The sequence below is a fragment of the Zingiber officinale genome, chromosome 9B (assembly GCF_018446385.1).
Source record: "Zingiber officinale cultivar Zhangliang chromosome 9B, Zo_v1.1, whole genome shotgun sequence".
NCBI classification, from domain to species: Eukaryota; Viridiplantae; Streptophyta; class Magnoliopsida; order Zingiberales; family Zingiberaceae; genus Zingiber; species Zingiber officinale.
Genome location: NC_056003.1, coordinates 106,704,663 through 106,732,225, shown reverse-complemented (window position 1 = coordinate 106,732,225; position 27,563 = coordinate 106,704,663). Strand labels below are relative to the sequence as shown.

The window sequence follows — 27,563 nt, the reverse complement described above, 5'->3', positions numbered from 1 at the left end:
TCGAATTTTATATCCTCTATCTTTATACCCATTATAGAATATCTAATAGGCATATTAATACTTAAAAGATTGAATATCTTTTATATTTATATTTTTATTAAAATTAACATCATATTAAATTCATGTTAAATATTAGATGTATCGATAGTCCTTCGTATCCTCTTCTATTCGGTCCGATATCAGGTGAAATTATGATCCCTAATTCGGGCTCAGCTACCCTGAAGAGGGCGGAAACAAAAGAAAGAAGCTATTACTCAAACGAACGTCAGTTGTATGTACGTCGCCACCCTGGTTTGGTTTCCTCTTAACCACGCCGTTGACAGCGACGATGTTGTTCCCTATTGGAGCTCCAATGGAAGTTCGCTTATTTCCTCCTTCCCCTCTTGACCAGGCCTGTTCCACTCCAACATCGCGCGTTCCTATTCATCTTCCCCTGTGCTTCCTCTGCGCTCTATATACAGTCGCCAAGAGCGAGGGGAAGAACACGGGGCAGCAATGGCAGGAGGTGGCGACGAGTCGGCGCCAACGTTGGAGTACACTCCCACATGGATTGTTGCTCTCGTCTGCAGTGTTATTGTCCTCATCTCCTTAATCTTCGAGCGCCTGCTCCATCGCCTCGGAAAGGTGCAACTTTTACACCCTCCTCCCCTCTTTGCCCAGTCTGCGCTGAGCATGTTGATAAAAAAATTGATCTTGCAGGTCCTCAAGAAGAAGAACCAGAAGCATTTGTTCGACGCCCTTCAGAAAATCAAAGAAGGTCAGTTCTCTTCCTTCCCTTTCGCGAGATGTTTATACTGTCCCTCGACGTAGTTACAAGAGGGAAAGGGGTTCTTTGCAGAGTTGATGCTGTTGGGGTTCATCTCGCTGCTGCTGGTGGTGTTCCAGGGGTCGATTCAACGGATATGCGTCTCCGAGAGCCTCACGCACCATTTACGTCCATGCAAGAGGGATGATGATGCAACTTCGACTGCCCACTATTCCGTGAGCTCTTCCGGTGGGATAGTCGGGGGTGGTCGTCGTCTGTTGGCCAGTGGAGGAGATTCGACTTACTGTCAGAAGAAGGTGAAGTTCTCTCTTCCTGCAATATAATTTTCTTCATCTGTGGACTAGGAGATTCTTATACCACTAGTTGTTCATCACTTAGTAGTTGATCATCTGTGTAATTTGTTACTTTAATTGCAGTTTTATTCTCCATTTCGAGAAACAAATCCCTTTATACCAATTACGAGATGATGATGATTGATGGTGTCTTGCTTTGCAGAGTTGTTTTGTGATCCTTATTCACATGCGAAGATACCGCTCTACGAACTAATCATAATCTGGAATCTTGCTTAGATGCAATTCTCCTAATGTTGACTGAATCCATTTTTCAACTTATTGTGGTAGAATGAAGTAAATATTTACCTTTTAGATGCTGTCAACAGTTGTTATTCCTGAGCTAGTATAATCTGCTTGATACCAGTGCACAAATTCCTCTAGTCGTTCGATACAGCTTCTCCTATAGTTTCAATTGCCGAAAGAAACACTTTTATTCCTTGAATGCAAGACTGCACCTTTATTTCTTTCACATCATTGTCTATTCAGGGAAAAGTTCCATTACTATCACTTGAGGCAATCCATGAGCTACATATTTTTATCTTTGTTTTGGCCGTCAGTCATGTAGTACTCAGTGCCATCACTGTTGTTCTAGGACTTGCACAGGTAAAGAGTGATATCCATTTTTAATCTTGCTATGTTTCTTCTTGAATGCTTATATGTTATCTTTAAGAATTCAACTCCATTTTGATATTTTAGATGCGCACATGGAGAAACTGGGAGGATTTGGCTCAGAATTCTCAAGGGAATGGTATGAATGTAACACTGAGTCATATGATGAGGATTTTTTGTTGATATATGCGAAAAGAAAGGGAACAGATTTGCTGAACCAACGTCACTTTTTGGTTTTATGTAGCTCCCTTAAAGATCAATCAAGTGCAGCAATTTGAATTTATTAGAAAGCGTTTCTCGGGCTTTGGAAAGGATTCATTCATATCAAGTTGGTTGGTATGTAAGATCTCTTTGATACTCAAAACTGGTCAGCAAGGAAAACATATTAGGCCTCACTTTAAGAATATTGTTAAAAACCAAAAACAAGATTAATTATCTGTTGAACTAGGAAAAAAATGAAGTATTATCTGCTTCTAGGAAGAAGATTCTCTAATTTTTCTGATATGAATGTGTTCATTTCAGCGTTCTTTTTTTAAGCAATTCTATGGATCGATCACCAAGACAGATTATACTACTATGAGACTAGGATTTATCATGGTAAGAAAGGAAACTATTAGGTGTATTTACAGGTCTAAACATCTTCCTTCTCTTTACCAATGTCTTTGTTTAATCTGAATCTATTTATCGCAGACTCACTGTAAAGGTAATCCTAAATTCAACTTCTACAAATATATGATACGAGTCCTCGAATCTGATTTTAAGAAGGTGGTCGGTATAAGGTATTTGCCAATTATTTACCAATGGAATGAACATACTTGCTTGTTTAAAAACTGAAGTTTAAAGATCAATTAATATTATTTGACCAAATATGCTTTTCTCTCTTTGTTGTGCAGTTGGTATTTGTGGATTTTTGTCATGGTATTCTTAGCATTGAATATTGCTGGTGAGTTGAACTTAATCTAGATATTTCATATGGGTGTCGTAGAAATACCATAGACGGTGATCTCATACTAAAGGATAATTTTATTAGTATAGAACTTGTTTGAACCAACTGTTCTTTAACAAGTTCATCTCATAGTCTCATGCACTTCGATCCATCTTAGCTTGCTTTTTTTCTGTGCAGGTTGGAATGCATATTTTTGGATATCATTTATACCTCTAATTGTAAGTGTAACCACAATAGATCCACATCATACTTTTTGAGAGAAATATTATCATCAATGTTTTCGTCTTGAGTTCATCCTTCATCTATAATTTGATCAATTGTTGAAATTTTATTACAGCTTCTGCTTGCTGTTGGCACCAAATTAGAACATATCATTACTCAGTTGGCTCATGAGGTTGCTGAGAAACATTCTGCAATAGCAGGTGACTTGGTGGTTACTCCTTCAGACCATCTCTTCTGGTTTCACAGACCTAAAATCGTCATCTCCTTGATTCACTTTATCCTTTTCCAAAATGCCTTCGAGATTGCATTTTTCTTCTGGATATTGGTAAGCAACACGAGTGGATAATTATGCTTCAGTTTTGTAGAGATTCTTTAAAAATTATGACTATACAATTTTATGCTCATTCTCGTGCATAGAACTTCTTTCTTTCTGCAACAAGTTCTCAACTCTTAATTCCTTGTGTTTGTGTCGATCCATGTCACAACTCTTTAAAACACTAGTATTGGTCGATCGATAGGATACTCATTAACGATTCTCTTGGTCATTCAGACAACATATAGCTTCGATTCATGCATCATGGGGAAAATAGGCTTCGTAATCCCCCGAATTGTGATCAGGTCAGTCCGAATCGTGTTCAGTACATAAAAACCACGACGTCTTCTAATTCATTATCTGCTGCTTTCCAGTGTGTTGATCCAGCTCCTCTGCGGCTACAGCACCCTTCCACTCTATGCCATTGTTACTCAGGTGATCTTTGGCCTCATCTTCTCCTTCATACTTCTCTTTTACAAAATTTAGTCGTTCGATATCTAACTTTCGTTTGAAATTCAGATGGGGAACTCATTCAATAAGGTCATATTTGATGAAAATGTGCAAACAAAGCTATTCGGTTGGGCTGAGGGGGTGAAGAAGAACGCCAAAGGTACGACAGTGAAAGGACACAAGAAGCCTGATGAATCTGAAGGTGTTCTGTTGCAGAATGTAGTTGGCCATGAAACTACTCCAGGAAGGAGAGGAAATGAGATTTCTGAAGTATAGGCTTTTTGCTACACTGTAAACTGAGTGAACTGCTTGAAATCAATTCCTATTGTTCAATAGATGAATCCATACGAAACGTTTGCCTTTTCTGTGTTGTGTATCTGGGATAAGTATACGATTGTGATTATAGTTTCAAGTGAAATATATTAAATTTTAGTTAAATTGGTTTGTGATTCATCTTCAGTTTAAAAGAGGATTGAAGCCACTTAAGCAATCCCCGTCCTCCAAGATAATTAGCTAGAGAAAACTTAGAAATAACTAAAGAAAACCTTGTGCCTTCGGAATTATGCATTAATGCCCTTTTACCAAGAATGAATAAGAAGAAAATGCCCCGGACAATGATGTAGTGTTTAGGCACGATTAATCATGCATTTAATGGTCGAACCCTAGTTTTGGCGCATTGTAAGAATTTCTCTCTAGTGGGATGATAATTTAAGAACGTTGGTCATTTGGATGAGTCTCTGTGAGCATTTCTCGATTTATAGTGATGGTCGGTGGGAAATTTTAAGGGCCGGATTGATCATCTTTAAGATTAATTGATTCTTCTGAATTTGACTTGATCATCAAATTTTGATGAATGAGAAGAGTGAACACAAAAAGATAAGGGGATACAAAACTTAATTATACCTCCAAATGCCAAAATTTTAGCCACTTTATTTTGTTTATTTCCCTAAGAAAAAGGATTTGTTCTGCACATATGGTTCCATTGATCATGCAAAATTTTGGTTTCTTTGGGTGACTGGTTTCATGAAAAGAGCTATATGGGAAGAGAATAACCACGTAAATATTTGGAAGTTACTCAGTATTCTCTGACTAGAGCAACCCATCCCGTTCGAGCCACCTGAAAAGAATGCCAAAAATAATATTAATGACAATAATGGGGGGCGGATCATAAATACCTATATAAAAAAATCATCAAAAATTTAAATATAATAACAACATTTATGTGTAAATTTTTTATTAATTACAATTTATGTTTAAATTTTTAGAAATATAAGGATGCTATAATAATTTTATATCTCAATTTTGTGGTTTGGATTAGGTTTGTAAATGAATCAAGTGTTAGTGAACGAGCTTGGTGTTCGACTTAATAAGAGCTTGTTTATGTTCGTTTAATATACACAAAATCAATTAAATAAACAATCTGGAATAGCTCGTTAAATTAAATAAACAAGCTTGAACATATATGTGTTGGTATAGGTAGACTGACAAGAAGTGAGGGGGAGGGGTGAATTATCCTGTAAAAAATAAAACTAATCCTTTCTAAATCATTCAACTTCGTTAAAAAGTATAAGTAAGAAAAGTCATAATTACTTGATTACAACCTAGATGATTGTTAATCCAAGGCAGATGAAAAACATTAGAAAATTTATTTCTTTGAAGGCGGAGAAGTCTCTTACACTCATTGGACACTCAGAAATAAACTAAGAAATCAATACAAGAGTTGTTGAATATTTTTTAAGTCCAAGGGTCTTTTTATATCTTCTAGAAAATATTATTCGCAGCTTGAAAAAACGCCTTTAAAGTGGTCCAAGGCGTCTTCCATCGGACAAATTTTATCCTCCGAGGATAAAACTTTATCCTCGAGTAACGGCTAGGGAAGGTGCCTTCCAGCCTATGGAAGGCGCCTTTCACAATGTAAATTAACTCAATAGCTGATCTCTTCGCATGGGTGATTCTTCGGCTAATCAAAGTTGAGCTCACTTGAACCCAACTCCAACCTTCTTCTCCATGGTTTAAAATTTCGACCCGTGCCGAGGTTTCGGTCTCAGGCCGGAACGATACGGTTTCGGTATCGTATCGTGTCGTGCCGATATAGTTTTGGTATTTTTTATTTATCTATAATAATGATAAGATAAATATGTTTATTGTGTATATAAAAATAAGTTGTATATTGATTTATTATAAGTTCTCAATTATTGAATAATTTAATATGGTTAGAAAAAATAATTAAAAATAATTTTATTTAAATAGAATTGATATATCAATAATTCAAATTAAAATGGAAGTATCTATAATAATAATAATAATAATAATAATACAAGATATTATTTTATATTAATAATAATTATATAAATTAACTATTTATTCATTTAATTAATTATTAATTAAATAATATATATTTTAAATAGTAAAAAATATCAAGTAAAAAATTAAAAAATATCAGAATATAAATATAATTTATTAGAATTTTTTAATTTTTTTAAGAATTTTTTTTACATTTTTTAAAAAATTTAAATGAAATTTAAAATAATAAAAATATATTAGAATATAAATAAGAATTATTATATATTTTTTAAAATTTTTAAATGAAATTTAAAATATTATTTTTTTCAGTATATTAATTAATAAAATTTATTTAATTTATTTTAATTTTAAATATATTTTTTATATATTTTATTAGAATAATTTAACTAGATTTATAAAAGCCTCTTCGAAATATCACACATCCTCTACCCATCCTCCTTAGGAATTGTTTAAATTAATAAAATAAAATAAATAATTATTAAAAACAGGAGAAAAAAAAACGCGTACACGATATCGCGCCCGCCCACGATCGATCATCGCGATCTCGCGGGGGGCGTCCGGCGACGATGGAAGCGTCGCCGGAAGGGTCGCCGGAAGCGTCCGGCGACCCTGCCGGACGATTTCGGCGCCTCAAAAGGCGTCGCGCGTGACACCTTCTGCACGCCGAAGGCGTCGTGCACGACGCCTTCGCTGCCGAATGTGCCGCGGGACGCCGCCGGAGGCGTCCCGCGTCTCCTCCAGCGCCGAAGGAGGCGTCCCGCGTCTCCTTCGGCGCCACCGAGACGGGGACGCCTCCCGTGCCGGTTTCGGCCGCCCGGCGGAACGGTAAAAACCGTCTGTGCCGGGCGGCATGGAACGACACTTCAAATCTTGTTCTTCTCAACCAGGCTTCCTCTCCAACTTCTTGTCCCTTGAATGTTGTGCACGTCCGTCTCGTCCATTGGTGTACTCTTTCGCAGCATCTTGTTCCTCAGATGTACCAAGCTCGTCGACTCTTTTTTCGTGTCATCCTTCTCGCTAGTTACGTCTTCCGTTCGACTTCTTGTGTTCCTAAACTCTTGCACACTTAAGACACAAGGATCAAATACACAGGACTTAACTTAATTGGTTGACCACATCAAAACTACCACAGAGTACTTATAATATGTGTTTAGCTCGTTAATGTTCGTGAACAACATTCGTAAATAATGTTCTTGAACAACGTTCGCGAACAATATTCACAAGTCATATTCATTAATAAAACTTTTATCAATATGCTAAATAAATAATAAAATAAAATAAATAATAAAATAAATAAATAAATAAATTTGAATTATCAAGCACAATAATGAATCAAATAACTAAAAATTTTAAACAATCAAACAAGTTTGAATTGAGAGTTCGATAATATCTAAACGAACCAAGCTCGAGCCAAGCTTCAAATAAGTTCAGACTTATAAAAAAAATAAACCATACCAAGCTTAAACAATCATTTCAAAGACTTGGTTCATTTTAAGCTCGGCTCAGCTTGACTCGATTATCTTATCAAACAAGCTTGAACACCCCCAAAACTCGGCTCGGCTCGTTTACAACCCTAGTCTTGATCATATTCCTCTTTCTTAAATGTAATTTATAAAAACACCTCCGGCCTTTAATTTTTCCACGCATTCTACTTCTGTCGCCGTCAAGCAACGGTCTGCTCCTTTCGTCGCTGCATCTCCTCCACCACCTTGTTCATTGCAGTGTCGCATCTCGTGAACACCGCCGCGATGTCGGCGGGCTTCATCTCCACCTCCGCCAGTAGTGCCTCCGCTTCCAACATTTGCGGGTGCGCCTCCGCTTCCAGTATCCGCGGGTGCGCTTTGGACTGAAGTTGGCAACGAGCTTGAAAAGATACTTTGACTATGTTAATCTAATCTTCAAAGGAGTAAAGTCTTCTTAGTATAAACTTTCTCAACTCTCACAACTAAAGATACATAAGACATCAGTCTGTGAAGATAAAATAACATATTATGGCAGCTACAGACTTGCAGAAAAAAATAGTGCTTACCATGTAATTCTCAGTTGCCAAGACTAGCTAAGTACCATGAAAGGAGCAGCTACAAGAAATTTCCCTACTACTAGCTTGTCGTCGTGAATAGTGTCTACCATGGAGTGGTTTATAGAAGTAATGAGATAGATTGGGGTTCAGTGTCTAGCCTTGTGACGTGAAAATGGAATAATTATCAAGAGAAAATTTGTTGCTACTATGAGATATGCCAAAGTAGGGCCACTAGTTTAATACGCTGAGTAACCTCCCCACTGACTCCATACCACCTCTTCTCTCCACATTTGGATTAGAACACTATAACACGTCTTTCTGTTGACGGGTGACTCATATCTGAGTAAAGGTCAATGCGAGGGATGTCACAAATGAAAAGAAAAAACAATGGAAAAATTCTTTTATAGTTTTTCGTAACAATTTTGGTAAAGTTTTTTCATAACAAAATTCTATTATGATTTTTCGGGTTTGTTTTGGCATGTTCGGGTTTGGACACTATTTATAGGGATCATTGTGAATCTAATTGAAGTATCATCATTATGGTGTAGATTCTTTTGTGTAAAGATAATTCTAATAAAGTTTCAGCCGTTTTGTGGAGTAGGTACCCCGTTGAATCACGGTAACTCTTCTCCCTCTTCTTCTTCTTCCTCGTGTTTGCTCTTTCTTATGCGTCTGTCTTGTTGCTCCGCAAGATCTCTTTCTCTCTTCTTCTACGTTAGAGGTTGAGAGTTGTTGCCCCCTTTTTGCGCAACAATTGATATCAGAGCAAATTTTTGACAGATTTCTTCAACATGTTGGGGACGCCTTCTGCCAAGTTTGATATGGTGAAGTTTGACTGAACCAGGAACTTCGGATTATGGCAGAAAAAAGTTAAGGACTTGTTGGTACAACAAGGCATGGTAAAGGCGCTAGGAGAAAAAAAAACGGAAAGCATGGAGAGATAGGATTGGGAAGAACTTCAGGCAAAGGCGCAACAATCAGGCATTGTTTTACAGATGATGTGATGTACCATATCATTGACGATGAGTCACCAATGATAGTTTGACAAAAGTTAGAAAGTCTATACATGTCACAGTTATTAACAAACAAATTGTATCGCAAGCAAAAGTTATACGGACTGAAGAGGAGAAATGGAACTGATCTAAGCCAACACATCAACTTATTCAACTAGAACATGAGCAATTTAAAGAGAGTTGATGTAAAGATCGAGGATGAAGACAAGACACTGATGTTGCTGAATTCTCTACCTTCATCTCCTACGTATGAGAATTTGGTTATTACTTTGATGTGAGTTAAAGAAACTCTTAAATTAAAGGAGATCATAGGCACGTTTCTATGTTTTCACCAGCAGAAGAAAACAAACAATGAAGTTTATCAGGGAGAAGGGCTTGTGATAAATAGCAACCAAGAGCGTAGTAGGAGCAAATCTTGACATGGATCGAGCTCGTTCTAAGTGAAGAAGGAAGAAGGCGATCACTTGCTACAAGTGTAGAGAAAAAGATCATATAAAGAGATTGTCCCGAGATAAAGAAACATGTTGCAGAGAACAAATATAATTCGGTGAAGCCTGCAAATATAGTTGAAGAAGAAAATTCAGGAAGAAGACACTTTGCAGGTAGTTCTCTTGTTTTGCAGGTTCGGCCTGATCGATCGACCGAACTCGATGATCGGTCGACTGAACAAGGCTAACTCAGAATAGACACCAATTCAGATAAAAGTAGAGCAAAGTCCGATCAAGGCATAATCAGTTGATCAAACCAGAGGATCGGTCAACCGAACAATATCGCATTAAAGGCTCATTAATGAAGAATCTCTATGAATAGGGAAAGCTCATCGTTCGGTCGACCGAATAAAGGGATCGGTCGACGGAACCATTAAACATCATTAATATTTGAGGATCGGATCTTAGCAAAGAAGGAAGGGAGTGGGTTCAGTTGACTGAACTCGTGGATCGGTCGATCGAACGTTGGCCAATCTTATAAAAAGAGATTGAGATTCGAGGCTCAGCAAGGAAGCAACAAAGCAACGAAATCTGTTTGGTCCGAAGTTCATCACTGTGTTAGCTGCTGCTGTTCGTGCTACTCTTCTATGCCTCCATCAAGCAAGTTGTTGTATCATCCAAGAAGTACCGATCATGCTGCATTTTCTATCTAAGTAATTGGTATATTTATTTAGCTTGTTTTTGTACTTAATCTAAAGTAAGATAGTAGGCTCTTGTTATCTTACTCACTTCATTGTACAATCTACTTCTCTATGAGGTTCTCAGAGAAAAGTGCTTTAGTGGATTGCCCATCGGTGCGATCAATGATCACGGACCTTGGAGTAGGAGTTGACCTAGACTTCAAACCAAGTAACCTAACTTGTTCTTTATTTTCTACTGCATGACTTTGATTTAAACCAGTAAAAGAATTTTTTTTTAAAAGCACGGTATTCACCCCCACCCCCCCTCTATCGCACTCTTTCAATCCTACAATTTGATCCTATTTGAAAGCTGGGAGATGGCGTACTGGCTCCAGTGGGCAATGACCTCAAGGAAGAAGAACTTTAGGAGATCTGGAAAAACTTCTCAATGCTCCTGTGCACCACGGGACGAGCCAACAAAGTGTTAGTGACCTAGGACCGGGGTGGGAATCCTTGGCTAGGCCCTCCGACATTCAAGTTAGTTCTCTTGTTCGAAGGTGGAAGAAGAAGAAGAAGTACAGTAATGGAAGTAGAGTTTCAGATGTAAGTGTTTGTGTCAGAATTAGATCTTGTGTACCTCGCTAGCGGACATGATTCTCCTTTTTATACCACCTCATGTAACCTTTGCGATCATGAGGTGGTCCCCGGTTCGTTAGAGTTTGTTTGGAGATGAAGAAAAGTACCACCTGGACTTCCTGCAATAATTGTTTAAAGAATCTTTTTTATACCCCAGATGTACCCTCTTTGTCGTCTAGTATACCAGAAGAAGCTTCAAGAAACTATTTTTCGCCAAATTGTCCAGGCTAGCATATGTAGGATTGTTGGACCGGCTAGAAGGGGGGGGGTTGAATAGCCCTGTAAAAAAAAATAAAAAACAAAAGAACCCTTCTCGAACTCTTAAACTAACACTTGCATAAAATTAACTTAAACAAGAAAAAGCAAGAAAAGGAAGAGGCACCAGATTTGATTTGGTTACAACCGGGGTGGTTGTTAATCCAAGAAAGATGATCGCACTATCAATCTCCTTCAGGCGGAGAAGCCTCTTACAATGTTAAAGCTCAGGAAACAAAAGCTAACTACAGAGAGCGTACAAGTGTTTGAAAGAAATGTTTGAGTTCTGAATTGATGAAAAACTTCTGGACCAAGACTATATTTATAGCCTTGGTCGGGGCGCCTGGAAGGGTTCCAGGTGCCCTGGGGGGATAAAACTTTATCCCCCAACGTTCAGATCATGTAAATCGTGATCCTGGTCAAAATCAAGGTCCGGGCGCCCCGGAGCCCAAAGTCAACAGGTGTTGACTTTTTCGTCCGGGACCTCTTCTCTGGTTCAATCCCGCCTCGATCCGGTTCTTCTCCTCTGGATCCACTCGCTTGGGTGATCTCTGCCATCCGGAAAAGGGCTCATCCGAACCCAACTTCCGATCTTCTCGAGCGGGCTTCCCTCCGGCTTCTCGTCCCTCGAAATCGCCGCGTGTTTCCTTCTCGTCCGCCGGTGTACTCATCCGCAGTTTTCGTCCCTCAGACGCACCGCGTGTCGTCCTTCTCGCTAGCTGCGTCTCTTGCTCCCCGAGCAATCTTCCGCTCCGGCTTTCGTCCCTCGGAACCACCGCACGCTTCCTTCTCGTCCGCCGGTGTACTCTTCCGCAGCACCTCATCCCTCGGACTGCCGTCCTTCTCGCTAGCTGCGTCTTCTGCTCGACTACCTGTGCTCCTATGCTCCTGCACACTTAGACACAAGGTTAGAAACACACAGGACCTAACTTAACTTGTTGATCACACCAAAACAACCTTGGGGTTCCAACAATCTCCCTCTTTTTGGTGTGATCAACCCAAGTTAAGCTAGGGTTAAAATAGACATTAAATAAAATTAAGTAAATTAACTTAATTTGCAATTTAAGTACAAACAGATAGAAAAAATTAACTCTATCTACCTCAGTACAAAAAGATAGAAAAAAAATTAATTAAATCTATCTACCTCCCTCTAGACTTATACTTTCCCTTCTCCCCCTTTGATCACAAAAAAATGGGGTTCCAAGAGAAACAATCTAAGGGTTAAAAATTTAGTAAATTTGAAAAAATATTTAAAAGAAATTCTAAGTTAAAAATAATTCTAAGTAAAGTTTTGAAAATCTGACTTAGGCAATTTTTTTAAAAAAAATTTCTAAGTAATTTGAGCATAAATTTGTAATTTTAGAAAATCTTTTAACTTAAGAAAAACATAAAAAATTTATAAGTAAAGATTATTTTTGAAATAAAATTTTCTAATTTAATCATTTGAGAATTTTTAAGAAATTTTTTTTTCCAAGTAGGAAAAAAATGACTTAATCAACTTAAAAAAAATTTAAGTAAGTAAATTTCTAAATTGAAAAAAATGTTTTGAATAACCTTTTTAAAGCATTAATTAATTCTTGCATTAATGCTTTATTAGTAAGTTAATTAAATATTTATTTCAATATTTTGGCTTCCAGGTCGTGGCGAGGCACTAGGCCTTCTTGGTTATTGGAGCAACAACCACTTCCTTGACAAAGCCTCATAAAGAAATTCTTTGTTTAATTTTCTCACTTAAAGCGCTAATTTTAATTTTAAAATTAATTTAAGCATGACTTCGGAACCCAATATAGGTTCTAGCCTATTGGATTAACCAAAAAATTTTTAAGGACATATTTTCTTGAAATGTTCTTAATTTGTCCCGGGTGATATTTAAAGTACCAATTTAAATTATTAAATCTTCTAAAATTGGTTTTAGATGAACATGCATAATTTTTCAAGTTATCTACTTTAATTTTCAAATCATCATTTTCAAGTTTCAATTTTTCATTTGCTAGTTTTAATTTATCTAATTCTTATAAGGGACAAGACTTAGCTAGAATTACTTTTAAATTTTTATTTTCACTTTCTAATTTGCAGCAATCTTTTGTTAAAAGTTTAACGAACTTAAACATTTTATCGGGAGGAAGAGATCGTACATGACTTACCTTGTCGATCTCGTTGTCCATTCTCCCCTGTTGCTTTCTTCCGACGTGTCTCCCCTTCATCGATGCTCTCGATGCTCATTTGGAAGAGCTTGAATCGTAGTCGTCTTGATGACTCGCCATCGATCTGAGTCAGAAGCTCCGACTTCGATTCGGACGATATCCCACGTCGCCTTCAGGGCCTTTCGTTTCTGGATAGGCTTCTTACCATTCTCTTTGTCTTTGTTCTTCAGCTTGGGGCAGTTGTCCTTGACGTGCCCTTCTTCGTCGCAGTGGTAGCAGCGGATCGTCCTTTTCTTCTTCCCCTGCGGATGGTTAGTAGATCTAGATTTACAAAGTTTTTTGAATCTTTTTACCATCATTACCATTTCCTCGTCGTCGAGAGAGGATTCCGACTCAAGTTTGTCTCTCGAAGCTTTGAGGGCGACATTGTTCTTGGGCTCCTTCATTCCTGCACATCTTGACTCATGGACTTCAAATGTTGAAAAAAATTCTTCTAATGAAATTTTTTCTAAGTCCTTCGAAATGTAAAAAGCATCTACTAGTAATGTCCATTTTGAATTTCTCGGAAATGAATTTAACGCGTACCTGAGCGAATCTCAGCTACTTACCTTTTCTCCGAGATTCGTGAGTCCGATGATGATTTCTTTTATTCTGGAGTGCAGATGTGCGACTGTCTCATCTTCCCCAAGTCGCAGGCTTGTGAGCTGATTGCGAAGCAGATCTTGTCTAGCGAGCTTGGCTTTGGACGTACCTTCATGCAGCTCGAGGAACTTCTCCCAAAGTTCCTTTGCGGAGTTATATTTACCGATCCTGTTGACTGCTTTTCCGTTCGCGACGAAGTCGGCCTGCTCCCTTTTTGTCCATTGATTTATTTCCTTGTCCTCTGGAGCTTCAAAGCCAAGTTTCATTGTTAAAATTAATTCAATATCCATTGTAAAAAATACCTGCATTAGTTTTTTTCTAGGTAGCGAAGTCCCCTTCGTATTTCGGCGGGTGGATGCTTGGTCCGGCCATCTCGTTGCTTCGTTCGGCGGTTAGTCCTCTTGAAGCGTTTCGGCTTTGATACCAATTGTAGGACCGTTGGGCCGGCTAGAAGGGGGGGTTGAATAGCCTTGTAAAAAAAAAAAACAAAAGAACCCTTCTCGAACTCTTAAACTAACACTTGCATAAAATTAACTTAAACAAGAAAAAGCAAGAAAAGGAAGAGGCACAAGATTTGACTTGGTTATAACCGGGGTGGTTGTTAATCCAAGAAAGATGATCGCACTATCAATCTCCTTCAGGCGGAGAAGCCTCTTACAACGTTGAAGCTCAGGAAACAGAAGCTAATTAATTACAGAGAGTGTACAAGTGTTTGAAAGAAATGCTTGAGTTCTGAATTGATGAAAAGCTTCTGGACCAAGGCTATGTTAATAGCCTTGGTCGGGGCGCCTGGAAGGGTTCTGGGCGCCCTGGGGGATAAAACTTTATCCCCCAACGTTCAGATCGCGTAAATCGTGATCCTGGTCAAAATCAAGGTCCGGGCGCCCCGGAGGGCTCCGGGCGCCCCGGACAGCTCTAGGCGCCCCGGATCCCAAAGTCAATAGTTGTTGACTTTTTCATCCGGGACCTCTTCTCTGGTTCAGTCCCGCCTCGATCCGGTTCTTCTCCTCCAGATCTGCTCGCTTGGGTGGGTGATCTCTGCCATCCGGAAAAGGGCTCACCCGAACCCAACTTCCGGTCTTCTCGAGCGGGCTTCCCTCCGGCTTCTTGTCCCTCGGAATCGCCGCGTGTTTCCTTCTCGTCCGCCGGTGTACTCATCCGCAGTCTTCGTCCCTCGGACCCTTGTGGTCGTCCTTCTCGCTTGCGTCTTGCTCCGAGCAATCTTCCGCTCAGCCTGTCCTCGGAACCACCTTGCGCTTTCTCGTGCTCACGGTGTACTCTTCCGCAGCACATCGTCCCTCGGACAGCCGTCCTTCTACCTAGCTGCGTCTTCCGCTTGACTACCTGTGCTCCTAAGCTCCTGCACACTTAGACACAAGGTTAGAAACACATAGGACCTAACTTAACTTGTTGATCACACCAAAATAACCTTGGGGTTCCAACAGCATAGAGTTACATGTTGCATATATGTTGTCTGTATCTTGACCGGTCATTCAAGTCGGTCATATATGTACTAAGAGTACCTTCTGTTAAGCCAATCCCGGCCAGTCATTAAAGTCGGTCGTATATGCACTGAGAATACCTTCTATTAAGCCAATCTCGACTGATCGTTAAAGTCGGCCACATATACTAGAAGTTTCATAAGGCTGAGTGCCCTTAAGAACGGTTGGGTTTTCCTGTCAAGCGTATATAGGCACACTTATGCTTGGTCGGCCTTCGCTCGGCCGATCATATATTAGAAGCTTCATAAGGCTGAGTGCCTTTAGGCTTGGTCAGGTTTTGCTCGTCCGAGCGTATATAGGCACACTTGTGCTCGGTCGGCCTTCGCTTGGCCAATCGTATACTAGAAGCTTCGTAAGGCTAGCTGAGTTTCCTTAAGCTCAGTCGGGTTTTTCCCGTTGAGCATATATAGGCACACTTATGCTCGGTCGACCTTCGCTCGGCTGATCATATATGAGAAGCTTCATAAGGCTGAGTGCCTTTAGGCTCGATCAGGTTTTGTCCTTCCAAGCGTATATAGGCACACTTGTGATCGGTCGACCTTCGCTCGGTCAATCGTATATTGGAAGGTTCGTAAGGCTGAGTGCCTTTAAGCTCGGTCGGGCTTTGCCCGTCGAGCGTATATAGGCACACTTGTGCTCGGTCAGTCTTTACTCGGCTGATCATATATGAGAGGCTTCATAAAGCTGAGTACCTTTAGGCTTGGTCAGGTTTTGCTCATCGAGCGTATATAGGCACACTTGTGCTCGACCGACCTTTGCTTGGCCGATCATATACGAGAAGCTTCATAAGATTGAGTGCCTTTAGGCTCGGTCGGGTTTTACCCATCCGAGTGTATATAGGCACGCTTGTGCTCGGTCGACCTTCGCTTAGCCGATCATATACGAGAAGCTTCATAAGACTGAATGCCTTTAAGCTCAATTGGGCTTTGCTCATCAAGCGTATATGGGCACACTTGTGCTCGGTCGACCTTTGCTAGGCCGATCGTATATGAGAAGCTTCATATATAAGGCTGAGTATTTTTAAACTCGGTCAAGCTATGTCCATCGAGCGTATATAGACACACTTATGCTCGGTCGTCCTTCGCTCGGTCGATCATATACGAGAAGCTTCATAAGGCTGAATGTCTTTAAGCTCGATTAGGTATTGCCAGCCTGAGTGTATATAGGCACACTCGTGCTCGGTCAATTTTTACCGTCTGAACATGTTCATCGAACTTTCTATTTGGTCCTCCTTTATCTTATCGTATATTCGACCCAATACAAGAATTCCCTCATCACCTTAGCTTTCACATCATTATTGAAAAGAACTCGCCTATCATAACCCATAAAAATTAGTAATGGTACAAGTACTATAATGTATAAAAATAATAATAATTTATCTACTTCTAATTTAATTAAAATTATTTAAATATAATTATAACAATTATTATAACGGTAGTATTATATAACATCAAATTTTTCAGTATGGTACATATCAATACCAAAGTTTTAAGAAAAATGATATAAAATTTATATCATATCGAAATTTCGGTACAATATCGGTATAAATTTTCTTATACCAACCTTTTTGATATGGTATATGATACGGCTGACGATGGAGGGGCCCAAAAGGAAAGGATGAGAAGGGTCAAGGCTATGTAGCGGTCAAAAGTCAAGATGATGTGGCAGTCAGTAGTCAAGGTGACTTGGCAGTCAATAGTCAAGATGACGGGGCAGTCAGAGTCGAGCATAGGGGATAGTCAGAGGCCAGGCAGACTTGTTGATCGAAGGGGCAAAGCAGTAGGAAGACGAAGGGAGACGACATGCGAGGTACAAGTCACGGGTCGGGATCGGCAGAGCTGACTGGAAATAGCCCGATCTACAGGCCTGCGATTCAAAGGACTGGAAGTACAAGTCACGGGTCGGGATCGGCAGAGCTGACTAGAAACAGCCCGATCTACAGGCCTGCGGTTGAGGGCCAGGAAATACAAAGCGCAGGATGCAGATCGGGATCGACAGAGCTGTTTAGAGATGGCCCGATCTACAGGCCTGCGATTCAAAGGACTGGAAGTACAAGTCACGGGTCGGGATCGGCAGAGCTGACTAGAAACAGCCCGATCTACAGGCCTGCGGTCGAGGGACAGGAAATACAAAGCGCAGGGTACAGATCGGGATTGGCAGAGCTGTTCAGAGTCAGCCCGACTGGCAGGTGATGCTTAGAGGTTGGATCTGATCAGAGGATGCGAGGCAGATGCAGGCCTCAATAGATCGGATGAGCTAAGCCATGCGGGAGTTGGGGAATCACAATTGTCCGTCAAGGGGTAATGACTGCATACCAGCGATATGTGCGGAGGCGGAGGTTTCTAAATGAGAAGATGCTTTCACAACCAATAGCAGCCTGACAGATGGCCTTCATTACAAGACAAAACCCATGTGTAAAGGCGGAGGTTTCGAAAACAAGAAGATGCTTTCACGATCAATAGCGAACTGACAGGTGTCCGGACTACACGACAAAGCCAGCTGTCACGCTTTCGACAAGATGGCGGGTTCTAGAAAGAGAAGGCATAAAGAGGAGGCTTCTTAAATGCGCGGGTAGCGCTTGTCACTTTCCCACAATTTTTCACTTCGGTCGGTTTTTTTCTCGTCTCTCATTTTTTTACGGGAAAAAGTGCACGACTTGAGCATCGGAGGGCCCGATCAGGGACTTTTCCCAGTTCTGGTCTCTAACGTGAGGAGGGGATCGATGCGAGAGGTGTGCGGGGACTGCGCATCGTCGACCACCCGTGGGGCAGAATCACCCACGACTTTCCGTCGTGACCTGAGTCGTCATGACCGACCTTCGCACTTGGGCCGATCAAATTTGGCGCCGTCAGAAACACCTGATCCGGGCATGAAGATGGAGGACTCGGTCGAAGCTCCAGCAGGAGGATTAATGTCACCATGGCTGCGAGGAAGCGAGAGCTTCAGGAGGTCGAAGCAAGCCGCCTCAAAAACAAGAGCAGTTTCGACCTCGCCTCTAGCACAGCGTTGAAGAACCACTCCATCTCGAGCTCAGGCTCAAAGCGAAGGAAGAACTCCCTCGTACTTCATTCAGAGCCTCGCAGCTATCATCAGCCGACCTCGCGAGTATAGTCATGTACGGAGGGTCGGTCGTGAGCTCTCGCATCCGGGATTCGGAAGGAAAGCTATAACCCCGGAGATCGCACGAAGACCGGATGACAAGGTACCCTTCTCGTCTCGGATCTTGAGGGAAAACCTACCAAGGGGTTATCGAGCCCCAAACATTGGAGTACGATGGAAGCAAAGATCTGGAGGAGCATCTGCGGAAGTTCAAGAACAGGCTATCTTGTATCAATACAACTTTGTCAAATCAAAGTAGTATTCTACACACCCAATCAGGTGAGAAGTGGGTTCGATGGATTGCCCCGAGTCCATCAATCGCTCATGGATTTCAAGCGGCCTTCTCTCGTCTGCGTAGTCGTAAGTAAGTATCACCGAAACTTTGTCTTTTCGTCTAAACAGCGGGGCGAGCCTGTACATCTACCGGTTCGGTCGGTTGGCTAATGACGCCCCTCGCCACCTCGGAAATCTACGATAGCGCCTTCTCCCACGGATTGCTGGAAGGGGAATTCTTCAGGATCTCATCAAAACTCCCGCCGAAGTTTTGATGACATGGTGGAGAAAGCTTCTTACTACATCAAAGTGGAGAAGCTCAAGGCGGCTAGGAGAAGTAAAAAACAGTGGCTCTCGGCAACCGACCGCAGAGAAGAGCACCACAACCACTCGCCTCTTGACACATTCAACCCGTGCCTACCTCGGCCACCTTTCCGGGAGTCGCACCCCGAGTCGCAGTCGCCATACACGCGGAGGCACTGGACCAGGGGAGCACCATATTGCACATATATCATCGGGCCTTGCTCGATGACTCGATCGCTTCCAATCGCCTTCCACTGTCGTGCGTGACTGTGGGTGGCGGCTTGCCTCCCGGGTTAGCATCCCAAATCTGAGAATGGAAGAAGAGCAGCCGGCCTGGGACATGCTCGTCGAGACCCGACCTAGCCGGTCCTTCTAACCAGTGGTCCCGTGGAGGACCGAAGAGATATGTCTGGGAGGTAACGCCCATCGACGAGATCGGCATGATTTCGGGAGGGCGCGACGCGGGGACTCAGGTAGCCCATAAGTCACACGTTCGTGTTGTAGTGTGGAGCTGGGAGGTGCAACCACCGGTGCTCACATTAGCTTTGGGCCCAAGGATTTGAGGGTGACAGGCACCACCGTAATCAAGGGCGTAATCAACGAGTGAAGAGTGACCGGGTCTTCGTGGATCTGGGGAGCTCGGTCAATATTGTTTAGAGCTGCGTTCGAGATGATTGGCCGTTGCGACTCCAACACCCGTAACCACTTCTCTATCACGTTCGGTAATTAAGTCAAGCCCATGGGTCGGGATCAGCCCGCCATCCGCATGAGCCATCAGGTGCTGGGAGGAGCACCTTAGTGGTGGACTCTCCTTCTATAATGTCATCCTCAGGCCGCATCTCTGCATGAGTTGTTCTGTGTCTACTTTCCACGAAGATTAAGTTCCCGGTGGTGACGGGTCGGAGAAGTCAAGGGAGAGCGGAGGGTGTCCCAGGCCGCTATATCGATATGGTCGGGTGGAGCACGCAGAGGGAAGACTCGGGATGGTGGTGTGCACGCTATCAAGAGGCCTCTGTGCCGGAGAGCCTATCCCTGGGAAGAGGTTGCATCTTGCTGGGAGCATCACTCGCATTGCGGTGACTTCAACCGGAGTTAAGTCGAGACGTTGATGTCTGATCCGCAATAGGGCGTTTTGCTGGTCGGGGCCCGAGATCAAACCAGATAGCGGAGGCCCAAGCTCGCACGACCGCAAGCCACAGCCAAGCCAAGCGGTAAGAAGAGAAATTTCTCCGACCGTGACGAATAAATTATCCGAACCGAGTGGATCGGCTCAAGAAGGCGGACATGTTGGAGGTGCAATTCCATCTGGCTTTCTAACATTGTATTAGTAAAGACCTAACAACAAGTGGAGGTGTCATGACTTCCGACCTCAATAAAGCCACCCCAAAGTATCCTCTCCAGCGGATCGATTAGATGGTGGATTCAACTGCTGGTTGTGAGAGGATATGCATGATGGGCGCTTATCAAGGATATCATCGGATACCCTTGGCTAGGGAGGATCGGGAAGGTTAATCGGTCGCGATGACACTTTCTACGCTATATGCCATTTGGACTTAGGAATCTGGGCCACCTACCAAAAGATGATGGACAAAATCTTTGGTCAGTTATTAGCGTAAGGAGGTCTGTGATATCGTCGACATCTTAATCAAGTCCCCAGCGTCGTAATAAAAGATGTGGAAGAAACCTCGGGACTCGAGGCAATCTGGTGTGTGAATCCTCTCGAAATGTCATTCGGGGCCAAGGAGAGAAGTTTACAGGCTATCCGGTGGTGAGCGAGGGATAGAAGCCAATCTGAGAAGGTTCAAGCACCAAACATCTGATCCCTCGGAATCAGAGACGAGAAAGTGGGCGTGATACGGCATTGTCGGTTCATCTCTCTGCAGATCGGGCCCTTCTTCAAAGTCGGAAGCGGCTAAGTTTCTGGACGGAAGAGTGCACACTCGGGCTAAAGCAAACACGAATCTTTACAGTTGTTCAAACTGTTGTTGGAGAACCCTCTGGGTCTATTATATCCACCCCCGAGTCGGGGCCGTGCTAGTTAAAGAGCGGGATAATGTACAGCGCCAGTGTATTTTTCAGCCATCTATTAAAGGGGGAGTCTCTGATACTGACCTAGAAGTTGGTTCTGGACTTGTTCTCATGGCTCACGCTCCCGACCCTATTTTTGGCACATCCTATTACCGTCCTCGACAAAGCGATGCGATGGGGCGGGCTCTCACCAAGGTGGAGTGGCGTCGACTCATCAAATGGGCAACCGAGCTAGGGAATATGATATCTGATCGAGCCAGTGATCAAGCGCAGGCGCAGGCTCTGGCGGATTTCTTGACAGAGGTTTATCAAGTGGATTCGGAGGAGGTTTGGAAAGTTTACATAGATGGGTCGGCTACCCATCGTGGAAGTGGTGTAGGGGCACTTCTAATATCTCCTCAGGGAGACATTATCGGTGTTGGTCTGACGGCTAAATTGAGCTACCAACAACGTGAATATGAAGCCCTATTAGCTGGTCGCAAGCAATGGCTGGGGGCAAGAGGAGCCGAGTCGTAATATACTCAGGATTCGCGACTAGTAACTTCGTGACGGACATTTTGAGGCAAACAACGAAAAGATGCAAGTTTACAAGGAAGCCTATGAGAAGATGAGGAAAGATTTTAAGGAGGTCACAGTCACTAAGATTCCCAGGGCTGAAAATGAAAGAGCGGATGAATTAGCTAAAATGGCCAGCTCCCTGACCACTTGGGTACTTGACAGATCTATAGCACAGACCTTCCTTATAGCCCAGATAAATCTACAAAATAACCTGGGAGGAGTAATTGATTGGAAGACGCCCATAATAAATTTCCTCCAGCAAGGAATTGTACCTACCAACTTAGAAGAAGCGCGTATGCTCAGGAGACAGACCCATTCTTATGTTATGATTGGAGATCAACTATACAAAAGGTCTTTCTCCAGACCTCTGCTCAAGTGCTTGAGTATGGAAGAAGCAGATCAGGCCTTGCGGGAGATACATTTGGGGTGCTGCGGCAATCATGCAGGCGGAAGAACGCTGGCTAGGAAAGTACTACTGGCCGGGTATTTCTGGCCTATCCTACAAAAGGATGCACAGAAGCTGGTGAATACTTGTTTGTCATGCTAGAAGTATCACGAGCTGCTGAGAACTTCTATAGTGTCTTGCCGTTTGACCAATGAGGTATAGATATCGTGGGACCTTTCCCGAGGGCTCTGGTGGCGGTGGACTACTTCTCCAAGTGGGTAGAGGCGGAAGCTCTAGCCAGAATCATCAAGATGCGGTGATCCAGTTCTTGTGGAAGAATATCTTTTGCAAATTTACCTCATAAGTTAGTGTCGGATAACGGCAGTTCAAGGGCGCAAGATACAAAATTGGTGCAAGGGTTGGCATAACTCATGCCTTTACCGGTGGCGCATCCTCGGAGTAATGGTGGGGCGGTAGTCAATCGAGAAATAGTGCGAGGGCTCAATGTCAAGTGGATCACAGGAGGCGGTTGGGTGGGACGCCAAGCATTTGTGGGCTTATCATCGACACCCCGAGAAAGCGCACAGTCGACACTTTTCCATTTGGTATATGAAACGGTGGTGCCTCGGAGGTCGGGAACCCTCCGTCGAAGAATGATGTACGAAGAAGGAACAAGAGGCTGACTGGCGAACTAGATTTCATCGGTGAAATTGCGAACAAGCATCGGAAGCCTATAGCGGAGGATGAGACGGAACTATAATAGAAGGGTGATCCCTCGTTTCTTTGGAGAAGGAGACCTAGTTTGAAACCCTTAGGGGAAGTGACAAAGTTGGCGCCTCAATGGGACGGACCTTACAAAGTTGTCAAGAAGTTGGCATCGGGGGCCTATTATTTGCAAGATGCTCAAGGAAGGAAGCTAGACCGACCTTGGAGTGCTAACTACCTACAGCTCTATCGGGTGTGAGGGGTGCCGACCCTGTTAATATAAGCCAGGTCGGTCGAAGGGGCTGGAGATAGTATGATAGTCAAGCCAAAACTCAAAGATACATATGTACATGTAAAAATCTCATCAGTTTAAACAGTTGGTACAGATCATTTAAAGGGGGCAAAGATCTCATCCGGAAAGCCTTGAATAATCTTGTCTTGATCCAAGAAGTTTGCAGGAGGGATGGAGCTCAAGAAGTTCTGTGCGTGAAGTTGCCGAATGACTCCAGCCGCCGTGTAGGGCACGGTTGCAGAAAAGCGTGCCCCGGCCTGGGACAAAAATTCAGGAGAGCTCAGATACGACATTCGACTTTGAAGGCAACGATCACTCTCTCCTTCTCGATAGATCGCCAAGGCAGTGGATACTCCCGTCAAAGCCGCTCGGGACTGGGATAGTTCTACTTTCAGAGCCCTCAGTTCAGCTACTTGAGTTTCCAGTTGAGCTGCCTGAACCTCCAATTTCTTGTTCCTCTCCTGCAGAAGGGTATCTTTGGACTGTATCTCCTGAGCTTGGTGGGCTAGTTGTTGCTGATACCTCGCCTCAGATGCAGCTCTTTCCTCTCTCACAGCTCGGAGCTCATCTTTGACCTGTATCAGGGATCGTTTTTGCCGGTTGTTCTGATTGGTCAGGGCTTGGATTTCTGCCCGCAATGCATAACTAGCTTGGGCTGGGTCATTGAGTTGCAGCTCTAGTTCAGAGACTCTCTCTTGGAGTTCTTTGCTTTCATGATGGAGGTTGTGGAAGGACTGGTTCAGAACTAAAGATTCTGCATGAGTCTGGATGGAAGATATAGTCTTCAGTTAAGGCAAATTAATAACAAGTGTAAGGTATGGGGTACTTACTTTAGCCCAGGACTTCGAGAACCTATCCATCTGGACTAATGGCGGCGCGCTATCCATCTGACTCATGCTCTCTGCCCACAAGCTGCCAAGACAGCCTTTCATCATCAGAAGGCTCGTGGGGACGTCGTGTCGACGAGCTAGAGTAGCTTCAGAGGGGATAGTGGTCCTGTAATGATGGCGGGCGGAGGAGGAAGGTCGAGAAGGGCCAGCATCAGAACCAGGAGGAGCAGGAGGTGGCTCGGGAACCGGCTCAGTTGGCACGGGGTCATGACGATCACCTGTGCTGTCTTCCTCAGCAGGAGTAGGGTTGGGAGAGGCTGCCAGATAAACGAAACAAAAATGAAGAAGGGAGTGGGGACAGAGTCAGCCACGATGGCAGCAGGGGGCAATATGGCAGCAAAAGGAACAGGATCGAGCATTTGTGAAGTCAAACCTGGTCTCCGACGTCGTCTGTGAAGCAGGGGCTGGTTGTCCGAGTCAGAATTATCAGAGCAAGGCTGACCCTGTGAAGAGGCTGCAACACCCCTGTCCGTGGCGTCTCGCCCGGACGAGCTTCGACCTGCGCGATGAAGGGCTGCGCGACCACGCCTAGGGGCCCAGGGGGCTCCTCGGAAGATGCGGCTGGCCGGGAGGCTGGTTTGATCACAACCTCGGCCTCGGTTCGGGGCGGCAGGTGAAGGAGAAGCTGTGTGTGAGGCGAGGTTGGAAGTAGGCTGAGGCGCTGCCCCAAATGAGGTGGATCCGAAATGAGGGAGTAGCCTTCTCTCCAGGATCACCCGACCGCGTCGCAGTATTTCCAGATCACTGAGGGGCAAAGGCAGAGCCTCCGATGCGTGATACAAAACCTCAGCCGTGGGCACCAACACGAAAGGTCAGTCTAACAGAAAATGATCGAAAGGGGGAGCTCACACGAACTTGCCTAAGGAGTGCGGTGTTTCAGAAGAAGGGGGGCTCAGCCTGAAATAAGAAAGTAGGTTGTCGGACAACAGCCTCGTCAAATTCAAGCGCCAATCCTCCATGCGGGTCACAGCCACAGTATAAGAAAGGTCCATATGGAAGTCTTCCAACGCCGGAGTCAGAGGCAGCGCAGATTGCCATCGCAGAGGCCAGTCTACTTCCTCTGGAAACCAGAGAAAAAAGAATTTTTTTCCTCCAGTCAGCGTTGGGAGGAGGAAGAGGAGAGAAGAAAGCAGTATGATTGCGAGCCTGGAAGTAAAAAAGGCTATCGGCGTGCCGAGCAAGAGCAAAGAAGCAGTGAAAAATGGGAGCAGACTAGGAAACCTCGCAAACTTCGCAGAGTATTACAAAACCACATAAAATCTTTATGGAGTTGGAAGTTAGCTGACCTAAGGGGATCTTAAAGTAGCGGCACACTCCAGACAGAAAAGGATGCGGGGGTAGACGAAGGCCAGATACAAATTGTTCGGTAAAGAAAGTACAAGAACCAGGCGGAGGATCGAAGTACAGGTTCACACCAATAGAGATGATGGGGCGAAAGCTAGTAGGGATTTCATAAGTGTACCGTAGGTCATCCCAATCCAACTCGGCGAAAGTCGAAGCGCCTGGGAAGTGCTCCACCAACAAGGAGATCCAAGAAGGAGAGGCCATTGTAAGAGAGATTATCTCAGGAGTTAGATAGAATAAACGAAAAGAAGAGGCTTGGAGAAGAGGAAGGAACGCGGCAAGGTCTCGGAGAAAGTCAATCGGCGGCGGCGACGTTTGGGCGCTCCGTGGTGATGGCGAATCATAGGAGAAGGAAAGAAGCAAGAAGACACTTATAGGTATTGCGGAGGAAGGACATTTTCGTAAGTTGACAACGGACGGTTGATACAGGGGCGGAGATGGACAGGGAACGTCTTGTGATGATCCTCGAAAATATAACCAGGGGGCATTATAGGAAAGGCAGAGGCTCGAGATACGAGGCGCCTCATAAGGTATGAAAAAAGAGGGAAAAAGGGCACACTCAGTTCAGCCAACTTTTCGCCGAACAAGTGATTGCCTCGTAAGGACAAAGGTGTACGGAAGCGGCCATCAGAAAGAAAGGTGGAGCAGATCAGCGGGCTTCATGGACATGCGTCAAAGACAAAAAGCAAAATCGGCCCCTCGCCAGGCTCAGTATAAAAGCGATTATTGGGAGGAGAGCGACGTAGCAAAAGCGAAATAAGCAAGGGCAGGCTGGTTAGCAGAGATCAGCCAAAGCCCACGGACGACCTACAAAGAAAAGAAACAAACTAAGGATACATGAAGGGGAAGCGATACGATTAGCCGGATATAAGGGAAGATAAGTACAGTCATCTAAAGTTCAATACGACCACACGAATAAGTACAATCAGGGAAGGTTCAGCATCAACACATAAAAGATAAACATTACAACCTGGTTCCGACTACACAACATCTGAAGAAGAAGAGGCAGGGTTACCGGGGGACAGCGGAAGGAGCACGGGGTCAGCCAGCACTAGGGGGAAAGACGCAGGATCAGCAGACGCTTCGGGAAAAGCAGCAGGAAGATCCCAGGCAGAAATATCCATGGGAGCCTGATCAGCCGCAGGGGGAGGAGCCTCCAAGAGGAAAAGTCCATCATCCGCTTCGAAGGAAGGGAAAGTTTCCTGCGACAATTCCTTGGATAGGCGAGCTGTGTCCAGAAAGGTGGCAGGAGGTGCCGAGCGTAGAAAACCTTGCTCGAAGGCCTGTCTGACCTCGCCAGTGGCCCCATGACACAGCAACGAGACCATCCAGCGTCCCAGCTTTTGGAGAAAAAAGGAGGAGCTGACATAGGCCAGTCTGTACGCCTTCAGCCGCTCTGATTCGCCAGCTCGGTACACTTCCAAACTGTTCTTGTTTTCGGCAACCTCGGCGCGGGCCACGGATAAGTCGCTCTGGCCCTGAGTTGCCGCTTCCTGGGCCTTCAAGAGATCTGCTTGCAAAAACTGAAGGGTGGCTTGGCACGCTTCCCACTGAGTCCGCATGGTCGCCTCCCGATCAGCGGCAGCAAGGGCCAGAGCTTGGGCATCGGCCAATCTCATCTGCAGGAGCTCCTGACTGTGCCGTAGCAATCTCAACTCTGCTGATCGGGAGAGCAGCTCTGCCTCTTTGTCTTTCAGATCAGAAACTGCCGCCTGATGACACTCCGTTTCAGAAGCCAAGGAAGACTCACTTGTCTTTAAGGCCGCCTCCAACTTTTGTAGTCTATCGAAGGCGGCGTGGGAGATGGCTCGGGCAGAGACCGTAGATTCCCCGGCGGCACGCAGATAAGCATCCAGGCTTCCAAGGGAGGGCTCAGGAGGAGCTGAGGAAGCCACAGGGGGCTCTAGTTCCTGAAGGCGTGCCTTGAGCGCCGCATTCTCTCGTTGAAGCTCGGCCGCTCGCTGAACGACACTTAGACTCGCGGAACAGGTCTGCAAGTGGCCATATGAAGGGAAAGGGGGTTATAGAAAGGTATGAACACCCAGAAGAAGAAGAAAAGAAGCTTACCGCTACCAAGGAACGAGCAATTTGATCAAACCCCTCCAAAGGGGAACTGCCCTCCCAGAATTGGCGATTGGCTGATTGCCAGGAGGTGGCAAAGTCCCCATAGAAATCGACCCTACCAAAGATAGAAGATAGGTCGGCAGCGGGTGCGTAGGCTGGGTCGGTTTCTGAGGGAAGCTTCCAGGAAGCCTCAAAGGCTAGGTCCGCGGAAGGCAGTTCCAGAGTCGGCGAGGTTGAGCTCGTAGGCACGAGAAGAGGAGAGGCGGAGGGAGTCAGTGAGTCCAGGGGCTGATCGCCAGAGGACGAAGGCGGGGCAGGTAACGAGCTCTGGACAGGCACCGGAGCTGTCAGGTCCAATGA

General features: G+C 44.2%; 1 protein-coding gene across 2 annotated transcripts; it reads left to right on the top strand.

Annotated features, from left to right (window-relative positions):
* The first annotated feature begins 235 nt into the window (after positions 1 to 235).
* Positions 236 to 4,031, top strand: LOC122022307 (MLO-like protein 1). 2 transcript variants are annotated; one of them, XM_042580269.1, is made up of 14 exons: positions 236 to 624; positions 700 to 757; positions 839 to 1,062; positions 1,585 to 1,701; positions 1,795 to 1,846; positions 1,952 to 2,043; positions 2,230 to 2,304; positions 2,398 to 2,486; positions 2,601 to 2,650; positions 2,831 to 2,871; positions 2,991 to 3,200; positions 3,426 to 3,493; positions 3,563 to 3,623; positions 3,708 to 4,031. In XM_042580269.1, exons 1-14 carry the CDS (start codon positions 496 to 498, stop codon positions 3,912 to 3,914), a joined length of 1,473 nt encoding a protein of 490 aa, XP_042436203.1. In that variant the 5' UTR covers positions 236 to 495; the 3' UTR covers positions 3,915 to 4,031. The 2 variants fall into 2 exon arrangements, with proteins under 2 accessions (XP_042436203.1, XP_042436204.1); XM_042580270.1 differs by lacking the exon at positions 3,426 to 3,493 and having other exon boundaries at positions 237 to 624; positions 3,708 to 3,866.
* Positions 4,032 to 27,563: the final 23,532 nt, after the last annotated feature.

Excerpts from the sequence above, each read along its gene's own strand:
- LOC122022307 (XM_042580269.1), top strand. The coding sequence starts at position 496 with ATGGCAGGAGGTGGCGACGAGTCGGCGCCAACGTTGGAGTACACTCCC. Across the intron at positions 2,044-2,229 it reads CATTCATATCAAGTTGGTTG|CGTTCTTTTTTTAAGCAATT; the intron begins GTATGTAAGATC and ends TGTTCATTTCAG. Across the intron at positions 3,494-3,562 it reads ATCCCCCGAATTGTGATCAG|TGTGTTGATCCAGCTCCTCT; the intron begins GTCAGTCCGAAT and ends GCTGCTTTCCAG.